Source organism: Uloborus diversus, chromosome 2 (assembly GCF_026930045.1).
Source record: "Uloborus diversus isolate 005 chromosome 2, Udiv.v.3.1, whole genome shotgun sequence".
NCBI classification, from domain to species: domain Eukaryota; kingdom Metazoa; phylum Arthropoda; class Arachnida; order Araneae; family Uloboridae; genus Uloborus; species Uloborus diversus.
Window position 1 is genome coordinate 210,617,872 of NC_072732.1, and position 17,868 is coordinate 210,635,739.

Below are 17,868 nucleotides of genomic sequence, written 5' to 3' on the forward strand. Positions count from 1 at the left end.
AAACTAAACGAATTTGGTTTTGAGCTAAAAGTAATTGTTTTATGATAGTAAGTGCTTACCTGAACAAGCCAATTTTTGGTAGCATATTTCAAATTTTGATAGTGCATGCGTTTAATTTTTCACACCATCTAAAAGAAATAAAATACGAAGAGCAAGTGATAAATTTTACAAAATGATGAAATTTCAAACATAATAAACAGTCTTTTGAGCAAAAAGCAATAAACGTAAATTACTTTTATCATCCCCCCCACTCCACGTGTTGAACTCTCACTGATCATCAACGTGAGTGGCAGTGCTTCATTGTCTCTTCGGAATTTTTCGGATTAGATAGAGGACTAAAATTATAAAAAAAAAAAATTAATTTAAATCATTCGGCAAGAAAAAAATTACTTTCATTTAAGGGGGTCCGGGACACATTTTGAAATTTTTTTTATTATGTACTTTAGAGTTTTGAAATTTTTTGAACTGATTCATCATTTATTTAATAAGCAAAATCATAACATAAATATGAAAAAAAATTATTTTTTTATTTAAATTTAATTAGTTTTTTTCAAAAAAATGGGGTTGCTTTAAATTGCTATAACTCAAAATATTGTTGGTCAATTTTCAATTTTTTTTCAAAAAAGTATGCACAAATATCTAAGCTTTAATTTTTATTCGGCGATTTTAAAAATATTGATTCAATAAAAAATAAAAAATATTTGAAGAAAAATTTCGAAAAATTCGAAGATACTTTTTTTTAAAAAAATCATAATTTTTGCAGTAAACGTTTTTTCCAAATTCGCCGAATAAAAATTAAAGTAAATTGCTTGAAAAAGATATGCTCCAAGTTTCATTACTTTATCTCTATCGGTTCTTGACTTATAAGAGTTTGAATGCAAGAAATCGGGAAAAATTGCATCATGGAGAAAAACGCGTTTAAAGTTTTAAAGTTATGTACACATTCGTTAGATGCATGCAACAAAAAAAACTATAACTTTCGTTCTATTTAAGGTAGAAACAAGATTCAAACGTCCTCTTAAGCAGAAAAAAACGGAGCAATTTTTCAAGTTATAAAAAAAAATTGCAAAATTTGAGGATTTTTGTGTCCCGGACCCCCTTAATTTTCCTACGTCATGTGTTTCAACATTTCTGCTTCAGTGATTTTATTTCCATGCACTACATAAAAATTATTTGTCTTCCAGCATCTTTGCAAATCATTGAAGCTGAAGAAGAAGACCAAGGGAGTTATGAATGTGTTGCAGACAATGCTAAAGGAACTGCTGTTTCAGGTCCAGCTACGCTTTATGTGCGAGGTAAAAGAACAAATTCATTTTTAAAATCAAATTTTCTCTGCTATGTTATAAGCAACTCAAACCGGCTTTGCTCGCTCCTATTTTTAAAAAACGAATCGTTTAATCCTCATCCGCTAAGAAGCCAACTTATCAGTCGAACTATTTGCGCAAATCTGTTATCATTTATCTGTGACTTTTTGTTCTATTGTGGATGAATTTTTTGACTGTATCAAAGCCCTCAGCTTTAAAACAGGGCTGTAGAGTCAGAAGTAAAATGACTTGCTCCGACTCTGGAAATTTTTGAACTTTCGACTCCGACTCCTTTACCTCAAAATCAATCCGGCTGTGACTCCGACTCCGCAAGCACTGATAGAGTTGCGGACTTAGAGGAAAAATGACCAACTCCTACTTTTGGAAGTTTAAATTTTCGATTCCCGACTCTAACTTCTTTACCCCAAAAATTAGTCTGACTCCGCAACTCGCTTTAAAAGGTAGCTGTGTAACGCATGTTTTGTTTTCTACGAATGGGTGTTTTGTTTTCTACGAATGGGATTCTCTAAAATTAATTCCAAATTCGTGTTTCATTCTCTGAATTTCGAATAAGTGTGAAAAAATTAACTGTAAAGCAAATATTTTTAAATGGCAAAACATTTTTTAAACAAGGGTAAAATCAATACCGTTATCAAAAGCAAAAGTCTGCAAATAGTTGACAGCACGTGTTTTGGGGTCGATTATCGAAAAAATGTCCTGTGCGTAACGCTATTTTTTTTTATTTTTCCAGCTAACCAAAGTCATCAAAAGATAATGCTGTTGGGGAATAATACATGCTTTAATATACTATCAAAGCACAACAGTTAATCCCATATTTAATTAATAGATACTTGAATAAAATAAAAAACTTAGCGTTATGCACGGGACATTTTTTTCGAGAATCGCCCCATGGTTTCAATGAATTTTACATCCTTCTCACATATTTTTGTGTTGAAAAAGCTATCCTCTGCAACATTCACATACCTTTTTACTGTAATACTATGATAACTTTCGATACCATATATACTTGAATTATTCTTTTTATCCATAATGTCGAATTCTACTTTGTAAAGTTAGTTTCTTTCTATATTGCTTTTTAAATAATCATTAGTAGGATATCTAACTGTTATTCCTGAGATTAGATGTCTTACTGTTGCTCTTCGGCGACGATATGTAGGTATTCCTAGGGCGCCCATGTAGGAAGGTAAGTGGGGGCTCAAGTCCCGCCTTAGAAATTAGAACTTCCTTGCTTTCAGTACTTTTTTCTTGGCAAAAATGTAAAAACATTTCTTCTCCAGCCATTAATGAAAAATTTGTTAAAAATGTCAGACTTTAATAACTCTAATCTGTACTGAAATCGGTTTACATGGGTAAAATATCCTGCTAAACCATGGGGAAAATACCTGAGCCCCCCTCCCTTGAAATTTTGCGTTCGGGCGGACTTGGGTGTGACTATTGTGCAAAATTTATTTTTGTTCTTGAAACTTCAACTTGCTTTCCAGTCCGCCGTGTCCCACCCTACTTCTCCATACCTCCGGAAGAACTGTACGAGGTCATGCCTGGATCTAACATTAACATCACATGCGTGGCCGTCGGATCACCAATGCCCTACGTCAAGTGGAAGAAAGGACTGATCGATCTGACGTCCGAACACGACATCCCCATTGGCAAGAACGTGCTGCAGCTGATGGACATTCGAGAGAGTGCCAACTACACTTGCGTCGCGGCCTCCAAACTGGGCAGCATAGACGCCGTGGCGCAGGTCGTTGTCCAAGGTAGGGGTTAGTACCTTCTTAGTACCTCTCTCGTCCTTCGTCGTTGTGTAGACCCCTTCCCTTGTTTCCTTAGAAGGTACGAATGAGGTGTGTGGGCTGAGGAATGGTTTTCTCTTGTTTTTTGAACCACTAAGATAAACACATCAGTAGTGACCAATGCTTCAGTAGTGGCCACTTCAAGGTTTATATTTGAAAAAAAAAATAGGATTTCTGGTTTCTCAATGGATTCAAACGTGCAGAAGATACTACCTCCTGCATGTTTGATGCACTTTTGAATCCACTGGGAGACTAGGAATCCATTTTTTTAATAATAATCCTTCAAGTGGCCGCTACTGGTGTATTACCTTTGTTACCAACGAATGAACTCACGCGAATTTCTTCCATTGGAATAGATTAGACCTCGTAGTATCAGAAGTTTTATCAGATTTTTTTTCTGGTGAGGAAGAGGGGCTAGATCATGAGTATGCGTTACCGCGAAAGAACAAATTTGGAGAATGTAAACTTTCACCGGTGATAAAACAGAAATATTCGGTTTTTCACCGATACTTTTCGTATGCGGATGTTGATATTTACCAGTTAAGCCGACATTTACCAGATTTTAGACTTTGGCAGTAGCAGATATATAATTGCTAAAGGAATAAAATAAAAACTAAATTAAAGAACTATTAATCAAAAATAGGTAGTAATTTAATTAATACACTGGAATAAAGGAGAGAGAAAGAGTTTGAATCAGGACTAAATACAAAGAGCCTAAAATAGGGGTCATTGAACTTCAGCGAGTAGTTGTAAAACTTTTCTTCAAATCGGTAATTATTTGATTACTGCAACTATCAGTTTTCTCTTGATGATTTATTTATTGAACGTCAAAATATTGATTTTGTAACAATGTTTCCCAACATATAGCTTACGATACACAAAGCTCAATTCTAAAGCATCGTAGATGAGAGAGAGGTTGAAAAGTGGAAATTATAAGTAAACAGAGTAATACTCTGAAACGATTATCAATGAACTTTAGATACAAGTATATGCCATGGCTTTTACTGTCTAGCTGTTTTGGACTCTTTAAGACACATTTTTCTATCTAAAATTTAAAATTTCTAGGTATTCTAAAATTTGTATGTTCATATAAGTTCGGGATTAATTGCAATTGGATAGATTCATGGATCTGCAACTGCACTATCAGTCTGAAAGTTAATCGGTAAAATTTATTGTAGTTCTTCTTAGTATATTTTTTAAAATATTTTTTCTTGTTAGTGGAAGAAACAGTTGATGACAGAAACTAATGACACTTTTTTGTGACTGTTTCTGCAGCCGTCATTACATCCTGTACTGCATTACTTAAATTTGGCAACGTTACTATTTTCAGGACTAAATTTAAATTTCACACATATTCAGAATTAAAATGTGCGGGTACGGAACATGTATTATTTTAAACACGAACTGTCTCTATCTTAAATAAAATCATAAGAACAGTTTTCACTTTAACTTCCTATTCAGAAAAATGCTCTAATTAAAAATCTGAACTTCGTTTGCTGTAATATATTAGCTAATCTTTTGAACGCATATACTAGTGGTAAATTAATTTACCAATTCAAAGATGATTTAGGATTACAAAAGGGTACTTGGTTTGTGTAAAGAGAATTGGTAAAGATATCTGGTTTTGTGAGTGTTTCAGATAAGACCTTATAATTGTTTCAACTTTATTTCTTGTGCGTGTATGACTTTAGCACGTGAATGCTACTCAAACGTTGATTCCGTTGTTGCACTTGTTACTCATCAATGTTGGTTTCGTGTTGAGTTGTTTTTTTTTAAACAGTCAATATTATGGAAGATAATTCCAGTAATTCTTTATCCTGACTTTTGCAGCATTACCTCGTCCCCCAAGCCGAGTGCAGATCTCAGACGTCACAGCTACCTCTGTACGGATATCATGGTCTTATGACGTAGGAGCAGAAAACATAATTTATTACGTCATCCAGTACAGACCGCGTCAGACCAATCAGGATTACAGCGAGCTCAGTGGCATCAACACTATGTTCTACACAGTAAGAGATCTAACGCCGTACACAGAATATGAGTTTTATGTCATAGCTGTCAATGCGATTGGACGAGGGAGCCCGAGTTTACCTGCTGTGGTTACGACTGGTGAAACAGGTACTGTTTTTTGAAGCAGATTTTTATTTTTTATTTTTTTAACCAATTTTTTTTTTTTAATTATAGTTTACTTATTGTTTTACCATAGTATTGCTCCAAATATGATAATTATAGTTTTGCTTCAAATGTCGCATTTTTAAGTTTTTCTACAAATGTTTCAACTCTAGTTTTCTTTTGTAATTCGAGTTTTGCTACAAACATTGTAAATCTAGTTTTTCTTCAATCGCTGTAATTTCAGCTGAAGAAAACAAACAAGCTTTCAGCTAGAGCAAACAAACTTGTTTTGGCTCCAAAGATGCCAAAAACTTTTGGGAGCTGTAATTTCAGCTGAAGAAAACAAACAAGCTTTCAGCTAAAGAAAACGAACTCGTTTCGGCTCCAAAGATGCCAAATCTTTTGGGAGCGTTTAAGTCAGCGTTTGAGAGATTCCTTTTCTCTGATGAGCAGCTCTTAGTCGTCCAAACAGCTCCCCCATATGGACCAAACCGATAGGATTTGGTCTCCAAACACCTCGGCAAATGTTGAACTTCGCCAAAATCCAAAGTCGGTTTTGGCCTGGGGAGTTTTACTTGTTGTGGCACATAAATTAATATGAATATGTATGATATTTATTGGTTACTTCATAAATGCATTAATAGAGCTTTGAGTAACACTAATGTTTTTACTTAATTTTGGTGCCAAAGGCAATCAAAGCGAATTAATAAAATATTTGATAAGGACTATTACGCATGTATGAATTGAGGTCAATAAGCTATCCTGAAACCTAATTTTAATTCCATTTTCGGCAACTAACTTGGTAAGCTTTAAAAATAGATTACTGCTCAAAAAGAAATGGGAAGTGATTTGTCTATGTGCTTTTAAAAAACCATATATTTCTCTGTATATGTGTGGGTGTGTGTGTATTAGAAATGAATATTATTTTATTCCATGAAGCCTTTTTTCTGCTAATATAACGCACTTGCAGATTCTCTCATATCTAACTCACTTTTATATGTACAACTGTTCCCCTTGCTTTGAACAAAACTTAAATCTTTAGCTTTAGAAATATGTGGTATTCTCCTTACTTATGACTATGCTTTTTCTTATCTGCCTATTTCATCGTTAGCTTACTGTCCTTTCCTTCTTTTCTATAGTTGATTCCTCAGGAACTAGCAGTAAGTGCTCTAGCATGCCTTTTCTTTCTCAAAGCAACCTTATATGCTATCTATCTTTTCTAATTATTCTCTTTAATAATTTCAGTTAAAATATCAACTCTAAAGATAAAATTTACTCTAGGTGAGCTTTATGAATAAATTACGAGTGTTCCCTAAAAAGGAGTCAGTGGAAAACAAAAAATATTTAAAGTTGTAAGCTACCTTTTAGGATTTTTTAGTTCAAAATATTATTTCTCCTCGTCATAATTTCTCAAACTGTGCACTTTTTATCCATCAGTTATGAGTCCCACAAAAGTTGACATTCTCTTTATGCTTATAAGTGAACCTGTGTTCAAAATATAGAACATTTTAATGAAGGTAGCCATATTTTATATTTTGTCAGGTTAAATACGCTAAAATGTGATTACCATTAAAGTGCAAAAGTTATAAATATACGGATGGTAAAGATAGACTGAGGATAAAATGATACTAAGTTCATTATGTTTAATATTTTAAGACGCTTTGATGTTATGGAAATTATTTCTTTCAACTATGGATGTCTAATTCCAAAATTTTAATTGAAACTCATTGGTGCAATTAGTTGATGAGTATTTTAAATGTTTTTTAATGCTTTAGGAATTTTAATATATGTTTATTTCATTTTAAATAATAAAATTATTGAAGTATTAATTAATCAATTGGTTCATGAACCAAAATTAAGGAAAACTAAGAAAAAAATTGCCCGCACAGCTTTGACCGTAGTGGAAAATTCAAATGTCATTTGGTTCGCCTGTATATTTACAAATAATGGATGATGAATTTCTCGCCAATTTGCTATGTTCATTTGTTCACCCATGTTACGGTTCCACGTTATGATAATTTGGTAATTTACTCGTTAATATCATGATCATTTCCAGGGTAAAATGGTCTTAAAATTGGAACAAAAAAAAACAAAATCGAATTTTCGCAAAATCGTTTCGAGGTGCGTACTACTAAGATATGAACTAATTGTGTACCAAATTTCATGAAAATCGGCCATCCACGTAACAGACATCCCGACAGAGAGGCAGAGATCCAGAGTTTCAGCTTTATTATTAGTAAAGATAGTACAGAACATTTTAGAATTAACAGCACAAAGAAGGAAAAGTACATCCGGTGCGAGGGTGGATGTCGAACCCACAGCCTCAAGTGTGTCAAGCAATCGCTCTGACCACTCGGCAACTGAGGCATTGGGAGTTTTATCAACTCCCGATGCAAAAAAACACTACAATAACTTCAAAAACTTATTTTTGCATCATTAAAAACCATCGACAGTGTGATCCTCCAAAATGTGTTGAACGAACTGGTTTATAGGTAAGATGATGTCGTGTAACAAAAGGCCCCAACATTATGTATTTATAATTGCACATTTTGCACATGTGCTCACATATTACCCGTTTATGTAGTTCAACTTTATTGGGAAAACAACTTAGTATGTTCTTCTTTGAATTCATCTACCTCTTATTGTAACATGTGCAGTAGTTTCAAAAATTTGATTTTTGAAATCGGGTCCGTCATTTATGCTCACTCTGTATTAACGGTTAGACATTAAAGTTTTCTGTCTAATGTATTGATAAGTGCAAGAAAACCATTCATTCATTCGACATCATTATAAGTGTGTCTAACGTGAACGTGAAGCTTTTTCACCAATTTAAAACTTTCAAAAACTTGATATTTATATATATATATATTTATTTAAAACCAGTGAAAAGCAAGAAAAAAAACTACATTTACGATACCCAACCCCTTTTATTTAAATGAATTGAACTTTTTTTAATTTTTTGTCCGTACAAGTGGAGTTATATTTTAAAAGCTTGATTATTCAATTCAGTAAATATAATCAAGATAAATGTATCGATTTTTCGTCTCAAAAAAGTATTGTGTTCCTCTATTAGAGACAGTGAAATTTTTTCTCTGTTCACCGAAAACGACCACATCCTTTTTATTACAAAGAGTATTAAAAAGTTTCAACTTTTACTTTTATCGAAAAAGAACTGGTACTATTTCGATACCCTGAAGATTTTTGTCGGAGAAACTAAATAATTCTATGTTCTATGACAAACTTTTAGTTAAAATAGATTTCATTTTGATTTTTGTATTTTTTGCTTAACTTACGCGTAAGAAACTTTTTACATTTTGGCGACAATCATTTTTCTCAGAAGTAATCTTAAAATTTCCTCGGGGCGGATAGTCCTTGAGTAAGTAGGAATTAAAAACACCCAGAAATAGTGTTTTTCACCAGACTAACTTTGTAGCTGGAACAAAATTCAAACCTTTTTATGCGTTAGGACACGTGGGAATAACACTTAAAAACTAATTGAATGCAAATTACAAAAAAAAACATTTTAAACCAGTCTGAGTAAATATCCATTTCGGTTGTTGCATCTTCAACAATGATTTTCTTCGTAATGGATTGCTGCCGCATTTTTATTAATTTAAAAACGAAACAGTAAATCTGGAAAAGGGAAAAAAAATGTTGTTAAAACAGTTTCAACATTTTGCTTGAGGGCTTAATTTGCATTCACATGTATGCAAGAAAAAAGTTCAAAGGTGAAGGAGTTGTTTTTTGGGTGACATTTTTTATGCATGAAAATCTTATGTTGTTTTATTACTAATGCAATGATTTTTATTGTTTCGAAAATATCATTTAACTTCTAAAGGTAAGTACGTACTTTTCAATTAGTTTTGTTTTTATGAGTAAAGTTTATTTATAAGTTAATTTTCAACATGAAATTTATTAGTTTTTTTTCTTTGAAAACGGATTTTAAATAAACTGAACTATTTCCACAAACTATCACAAAATATTTTTTTTTTTCGTTTTTTTTTTTAGAAAGACATTTAACATTTAATCACCTCAGAAAGTGATGCTTTTATTACACAGTATTTTCTTTTCCTCATTATTGCGAAAGAACTTTGATGAAGATATAAAATCAATATGACAATCTATATTTTTGCAATTTTTTAATGGGTACCTCATTGGGGTGAATCAGCAAATCAAGGGATTTATGTGGGACACCATGTTTATTGAACTGTATTGAAGAAGTATTTTATTTTCCTTTTTTATGCTAATGGACTGTGCTATTTCTGTACCTCAGAGCCCGACTGAGGTTTGGCCAAACGTGATTTATGTGGAACACCATGTTTATTGAACTTTATGAAATAACATTTTATTTTCCTTTTTTATGCTAATGGACTGTGCTATTTCTGTACCTCAGAGCCCAACTGACGTTTGGCCAAAAGTGATTTATGTGGAACACCTTGTTTATTGAATTTTTTGAAATAACATTTTATTTTCTTTTTTTATACTAATGGACTGTGCTATTTCTGTACCTCAGAGCCCCACTGACGTTTGCCAAAAATTGCGACTTTCCGTTTATTAGTGCATTGTATGTAGAGCCCTATTTCGTTTTGAGCCAAGTGAACGTATTTCTTATAAAAATTCCTTTTCAATTTTTTACCAGAATAAGTGCGTGCTCCCGGTCTTTTGCATTCGCCAGAAAAAAAAATCCTCTCTCCTGGAAAATTACCATTATGTGACTTAAGCCCTTCTAGCTCTGAGGCAAAGATTTGTCTTAGAGACTGACAATATATTTTGATTTCGTACTAAGTATCTCTTTCCTACAACAGCTCATAAAGAATAGCAAATGGTTCATTCTCTACTAGTTACGATTTTAGAGAATCCATTTAATGCACTTTCTACTGACTTAACTACACTTGTTTCAACTCACTCAAAATACTGTCTTATATTCAAAACGAAAAATGTTTTAACTTACTGGAAATACTGTTTCTGATACAAAATAGCGGCAAGTATTCAAACTTATGGAAAATGCTGTTTCTGGTATTAACTGACCGCAATTGTTTTAACTTCTTTAAAGTACAGTTTCTGATATAAAATGACAATGGGGTTGTTTCCTTCAGTCAAAAGTACTACTTTTAGTCACAGAAATTGATGGAATAAGCAAAAAAAAATAACATGGACCCAGAAAATACTTTCATTTTCCCAACAGTTACTTTTTAATTAATTTTTTAAAATGTCCAATCTTTCAAACAAGGCGTGGTCTTTATGACGACACAAATGATGTCCTTTAGCGCATTTTTCACTGCGTTTCCACGTCATGATAATCAAGCAGCGAACTAAAAATTGCCTCTACGCTTGCTATCAACCATATCGTTGCCAGTACACGTGAGTAAAGATGCGAATTAAATATTGAGCTCTTCTGAATGGTAACAGTGAATGGCATTTCATCATTTGTGATGTCATCGGCAGAAGCGTTAAACAATGAAAACGCACCGAAAGTTTTTTTAAATATTAGTCTTATTTTTTAAAAACTGGGCAGACCCTATATTTTTAAGCATGCTCTTTCAGAAAAAAAAATACTTTTAAAATTTTGGGAACGACCCCATTGTTTTAGCTTTTTGAATTTAAAAAAATATGTTGCAAAATGAGGTATATATTTAACTATGTTATCATTTCTTAGAACCTGGAAGTGCTCCTAGAAACGTTCAAGCCACTCCTCTAAGTTCCAGTACCGTTGTCATTCAATGGGATCCTCCCAAAGAACCAAACGGTCAAGTTACGGTAGGTAAAAAGTTTACAGGTTCCTTCGCATAACATGGTTAATTCGTTACGTGTAGTATCGAAACTGTGTTATACGAGACCTTTTTGAAAATAACTTTTTCAATAATTTTTTACACTAATTAATCATGTAGGGGAATGTGGGGCAAAGTGAAATGGTTAAGATGACTGAGTTTTTTTCAAAATGAACAAATCGGAAACTTGCGGGAAAATTGCTGTACATAAAGAAAGAACTGGCAGTAAATTTGAGTCTCAAAAAAAAGTGGAAAATTTTCACTTATTTTTTCCATGGGGCGAAGTGAAAAATAAAATATTTGTCTGATGAAATATTTTCCATTTCATTATAAAATATATTTTTGATCAAAAGAATCAGTAAATGAAAGGTTGAATGAATAAATGAGAAGATAATGAAACAAAAAACGAATAATTAAATGAATTAATCAATTGATATATAAAGAAAAATGAGCGAGTAAAAGAATGAATGAATAAGAAAATAAGTGAATGAATGAATAAATATAAGCGAATTACTAAATGAAGGAATGTAAATGAATTAATTAATAAACGAAAATGTAAGTGATTTAGATTAAATGATTGAGTGAGTAAATGAAACAAACTATTTCACTTTGCTCCATTCACTTTGCCCCGTATGTTTTTGACGAATTGCACAATTCAGTTAAAATACAAATAAGATCAATATCAACTACATTTTTGCTGCATTGAATGTTAGGAGGTCTCAGTTAATATTTCAAATGATAATAACTAGAACTTTATCATTTTATAGTAACAAAAATATTTTTTGACTTACAACAAAATATTGTTGACTTACAACAATATGAGTATCATTTTTTAAAAATTGCCTGCTTTACCAAATGAGTCTTCAGCAGTATTTTTTTTCTGACTGGGATAGACTACACATGGTACTACATAGTTAAAATAGTACCAGATAGGTGGAGTTAAAAGCAGAGTAGATATTTCACCATTTCACTTTGCCCCGCTATTTCACTTTGCCCGATGTTCCCCTACATAGTAAAAATCATGTCAATATGTATCACGTTGTATCGAAACCGTGTTGTGCGAAACTTAGAAATAGTGTAAATCAAGGGATGTGTACCATGTTATATCGAAACCAAGTTTCATAAAAACAATGTAAAAACTAATTAGAGTTATCAAACATTAACAGAATGTAAAGTAAGAAAAAACAACGTCAAAAAACGCCAATGCTGTAATTGGCAATTTGTGCTTTTTTGACGTTGTTTTTTCTCACTTTACCGTTCAGCACAAAGGTATTTTTTTATCTTATTAACAGAATGTAGTATTAAACAAAAATGAAATTCCATCCAAGTATTAAATTCATACCGTGTAATATAGAAGTCGTGTTATAATAATCGCAGATTTGGTACCGTGTTATACGATGGACGCCTGTAATTATTTCCCTCATCTTAAAGGCATTCATCAGCAGGAAACCTACTGTGATACAGAAAACAATCTGCTCATGCATTCAGAAGAAAAAAACTAATTTTAATAAAAATTGGTTCTTTAGAAAGAGGGAAAAACAATTTTTAATATTAAAGTTTCTCTCCATGACGCTAACTTGATTTTTGGTGACAGAAAATCCCTTTGATAACAATCATTTTGTTCTGCGCTGGAGTATTTTTTGCCTCCACTTTTAAATAATATTCAAGGGCGAGATACAGTCAAGGTTACACTTTTGTTGGTACAATAAAAATTACTATCCTACAATAAAAAAAATTTACTTAAAAAAATCTTAAAAGCAAAGAAGGTTTTTTTTTTTTTTTTTTTTTTTTTTTACTTCTCTTGCTTAAATTTATTAACTCTGACAGTTTGTGGCAAATGCAATAGATTGTGCTTCTGCGGATTATAAAAGGTTTTTTTCTCTCTTTATTAAAAATAGACCTTTTAAAAAAGAATTTTGGTATTTTAAATGGGGAAGAAATGTTTTTGTTCATTCTCAAAGCTTCTAAAAGTCTTTGCTAAAAAGTACGGCCGTCCAAAATGGGTTAAAATTGTTTTGTTGTAAACGAAATAATTCACATGCTACATTATCTACAATTTGGACAAGCAGAAAAGTTGTGAACTTCTTAAAAAACAATGTCTGCGATTCAGTGGATTTGCCATTATTGGCGAGAAAAACATATAACATCCAAATGCCGATACCTATGTTTAACTTAAAATTGTTCATTCTTCGCCAATGTTTATTTCGATTGAAAATCGAGTAATATTTATTGCTAGTGGCACTTGCGCGGCTTTGCCCGTAGTAGAAAATTAAAAGGTCTTTTGGTTCGTCTGTATATTTACAAATAATGTATGATGAATTTCTCGCCAATTGGCTTGCCCATGTTACGGTTTCAAGTTATGATAACTTGGTAATTTACTCGTTCATCTTACGATAATTTTGCTCGGAAAAATGTTCTTAAAATTGGAATAGAAATAGAACAAAATCGAATTTTCAAAAAATCGCTTCGAGGTGCACACTCCCATTCTACAAACTGATTCTGTTCCAAATTTCATGAAAATCGGCCTGAGGGTCTAGGCGCTATGCGCGTCACAGAGAGCCTGACAGACAGAGATCCGGACAGAGACCCAGACAGAGAGACTTTAGGCTTTATTATTAGTAAAGATAAAGATTTAAACTATCCTTTGTTATTTTTCCATAATATGATATAAATAAACCCTATATAAATTGCAACCATATTATTTCATTTATCTATTTTTAATGTGAAAATGATTTAATTCCTTATTTTCTTTAGGGTTACAGAGTGTATTACACTACAACGCCAAATTTACCCACGCAAGCATGGCAAAGCCAAATTGTAGATAACAATCAGTTGACAACTATCAGTAATCTACAGACTCATGCCATTTATACTATTCGAGTGCAGGCTTTCACTAGTAGAGGACCTGGGCCAATGTCACCCCCGATACGAATGAAAACAAAACAAGGAGGTAAGAATCTGCTTCAGAAAAAGAGCATTTTATTTTATTTTTATTTTATTTTTTTAATGGCGAAATTATTTTTTAAAGCTTCAACGCGCAAGGTAGTTTAAGCATAATAATGTAATAAAGTCTTCACTGTTATTACAGTAAATCATCGATGCAGCAATACTCGATACAACGGTAAATGCCTCTATAACGATAATATTTTGAGGTTATATCATAATATTTTGAGGTTATTGTAAGTAGAACATAATAAATATCTTACAATTAACTTTTTATGTAACTTTTATTTAATGCCTAGGCAGTAAAGTTTTTTTTTTTAAATGAAAAAAAAAGAACTTATTGACCTGCGAGATTTTTGTTTACCCATTTATCGGTCCCTTTTTTTTTAAATGAAAAAAAAAGAACTTATTGACCTGCGAGATTTTTTTTTACTCATTTATCGTCCAAGGGTCAACAGAAGTTGATTTTAGCAAATCTGAAACACCATTTTATATTTATGAATGCCTTCAAATTACTATTAAGGCTGCAAAAGCTGAATCATTTTAAATGCAATTAAATAATTCAGAAACATATTATTTCTTTCAATAGCACACTCGTCTAACGATAGGTAAATTGTTTAAAAAAAAAAAAAAAAAGGTTCATCAAAATTCCGAACAAATGAGTTAATGAAAAATAAAAGATCGTAATACGTTCATAAAATATTTATACATTTTAAAACACTAATTTACAATCATTCAAAAAAGGAGAGAAGTAAAATAATGTGCTTGAAGTTGCATAAATGAATTTTTTATTGAATTCTAAGAAAAATGATTAAAATCGCATTTTCACTACTTGTTTAGACTACGGGGATGAAAAATTTACTTTATTATGTACTTGAAATATTTTGTGTTACTTTCTTTTTTCGGCTGTTATATAAATGTAATTTGGCGTTATAATTTGAGGCGTTGAATTATTAATTAATATCAAAGAATCGTAATAATTTAAAATATTTTATAAATTTCATATTAGCCTATAGGTTACTATTTTGAAAATTAATTTTTGATGGTGTTTACTTATGAAAAGAGTTTGTTTATCTTTTTCCTTGTGTTTGAAATGTGTACATTTCATTTTTTAAGAAATTTCATAATTAATATTTTCAAGAAATATTTTTATCATATATCTGACCTTTAAATTTTATTTGATTCTATTTTTTTTTCCTCTCTACTTTTTTACTGTAAGTGTTTTTCTTTCACTAAAGTAATGTAGTTTTGCATGAATGATTTAAAAAAATCAAATACAAACGATCTTTCAATCTTTCTGTGATACATTTTGAATTTTTTTTTCTTCCTTGAAACATTAAATTTCCGCAACAGAACGATAAAATGTTTTTTTTTTAAATATATATTTAAAAGAAGCTGTATTCTCATCCACTTCGAAACAACTAAGGACATAATTCTGAAGACAGAATCACTTTAACAGTAAATATTTGATTAAGCTAAGTGCTTTATACTCAAAATATATTTTTATCTATTTCATTAAAAATGAGGTACGCTTCGTAATGTTATACAGCTCAGTGCTTAAGTAGTCTTGAAAACTGAATTGAGAAAATGATATTCATCAACCGTTTACGGCTTATATTACTTCGAAAATTGAGTTCCTTGGCGTGAGTAATTGATTTAAATTGCAAGACTTCAATTCAATGAGTAGCGTTTTAATCGATTTCTCTACTAAAAGGGTATTTTTCGTAAATGAATATTCATAAGAGATTGATAACGCAGTATGAAAGACTTACAAACTACTTCGTATAACCGAATGTATTAAGTCTTTTAAACTAGTTAAACACTATTTTAGGGCAGCTCATTGTTCGAGTAATTTGAATGAATGAGTTTCCTAAATTGCTGTCTACTATATGTGATATGTATCAAGTGACAAGTTTAAATTCATAAAATCATAAATCGATAATGTCCCACTATAACTATATGTTGAACAAAAAACCCACTGGTTAAATTTTTAATTAGGGGAAGTGTAACTATTAATAATAAATCTATTCTGCACTATTAAAAGTATCGAATAAAATATTTTTTGGAAATTTAATCGAAAGACTATTTTTATTAACTTTGTTCACCCTAAATAGCATGAAATAAACTAATTATCAGTTAAGCTTCACTTCAGTTTAATACCAGTTCAGTTAAATAACAGAATTTTAAATTTTCGCCAAAAAGCGTATGGTGCTTTGATAAAAGATAACTATTGTTTAAGAGCAACTCTAATGAAATAAAAATTTCAAGACAGTGGATGAAATTATCTGAATCCTTTGAGACAAGATTTTCATCGATGATCAGTTTGTAGTATGAACGTTACTCTTATCGTCGGTAAAAATGAGAAATTATTTTGAAAATTATTTCAGAATTAAATAAGTCGTGTCGACATGAAGGAACAAAAATTTAATACGACATTGATTCCAAGTTGAAAAACATTTCCTGATCCCACTGGGAATTGGTTTGTTTAACAACGAAAAATGCGAAAGATTTTAGGAGGTTTACGTGTAGGACTGCAATCTTGATTTTCGAAAATTTACTCTTCCATGCGAATTGTGTTGAGAAACATAGTAGTCTTCATCACTTGGAACTTCTATGAATCTTCATTCTGAAGACGGAAGTGTAATTCTTAGTAGCTAGCTCTTTTTTTTTCTTTTTCTTTTTTCAATTCCCCTATTATTAGTTCACACTTTCCACAAATACTAAACTTTAATCGTTAATAAAATACTTTATTCATCCACTCAAGTTCAAATACATTTTTCAAACTAGTAATGGATGACACTTGATGTTAAAACAGTTTTTTGATTAATTCATTAGTCAGTTTTTTAAAATTAATTTTAGTTTTATGTGGGAGGGGAAAAAATGTCTTATAAGATATTTTCTTTGTTGACCTAAGTGGCAATGGACTTTAAATAAATTATACTACTTATTTGTGATCAAATTATCTTAAATTTATGAATCATTTTCAAATGTTGGTCACGTTATATTTTCAAATTTTTATCTTACACTACTAAACACTTAATAAGTTCAATACGTCAGAAATGAAAAAACAATTCGTGCAATTTTATAAAACCTTCACATTACTGGGATTTTGATTTCTTATAAGTTTTAAATTGATATTCTGGGTCGAAATGAAAACTGACTGGAAAAATTAGTATCGTATTTTGTTAAAAGAATGTTTTATATTCAGAATAACGCAAAATAAATGAAGGATGCGATATTTTATTAGATAATTGATGTTACGGATGGATAATTATTTATATTTCTAAATAAATAAGCCCAATTCAAATTGAATGATCTCTTGTATTCATTGTGTATCAAATGTGCTGCCCTCTATTTACTACAAAAGGAAAGATTCTATTTCATATTTCCTCTTTTTCGGGTGTTGCTTTTTACTCCTAGTGCACTTTATCACCTTAAGGCACAAATAATTTTATATTAATATTCCTATTACAGCATTGGTTTGAATTGAATGTACAAAGTAACCAGATGTTTTCGTGAAATAGCTCTTCACCTATCAAAACATATATGAATTTAACGACTGATTGTTTGGGAAAAAACTAAAGCTATAAAAGCTGATTGATTTTAACAAAAAAAGACTGGTGAAACATAGCAGTTATTTGAAGGACTGATATGTGAAAATAACTTTTAACTACGTAATATATAAAATACAATCTAAAAGTTATATTGCTCAATAAAAAAACGCTATAACAGTTTTGACCAACTAACAAACTACTTGAAAACTACTAACTTGCATGTATGATGTGAATGCGTTTTAGGGAAAGGATTCGCAAACTGCTCCCAGTTTCCTGTACTCAATTTAATAGATATGATAAGCTACAAGCCTTAACCAAGCACTCAAACCCTTTTTGTCACCCATTATTTCTGGGAACACAAATTTTGAAAATTAAA

General features: G+C 31.3%; 1 protein-coding gene across 2 annotated transcripts in view; it reads left to right on the plus strand.

Annotated features, from left to right (window-relative positions):
* LOC129216260 (tyrosine-protein phosphatase Lar-like) overlaps positions 1–17,868 on the plus strand; it is a 371,862-nt gene that overhangs the window by 283,392 nt on the left and 70,602 nt on the right. Inside the window, exons 5-9 of one of the 2 annotated variants that reach the window (XM_054850461.1) lie at positions 1,185–1,295; positions 2,807–3,085; positions 4,946–5,233; positions 10,884–10,984; positions 13,750–13,945. In XM_054850461.1, the coding sequence (XP_054706436.1) occupies positions 1,185–1,295; positions 2,807–3,085; positions 4,946–5,233; positions 10,884–10,984; positions 13,750–13,945 (975 nt within the window). The remainder of the gene's footprint in view (positions 1–1,184; positions 1,296–2,806; positions 3,086–4,945; positions 5,234–10,883; positions 10,985–13,749; positions 13,946–17,868) is intronic. The other variant, XM_054850462.1, reaches the window with a different exon arrangement.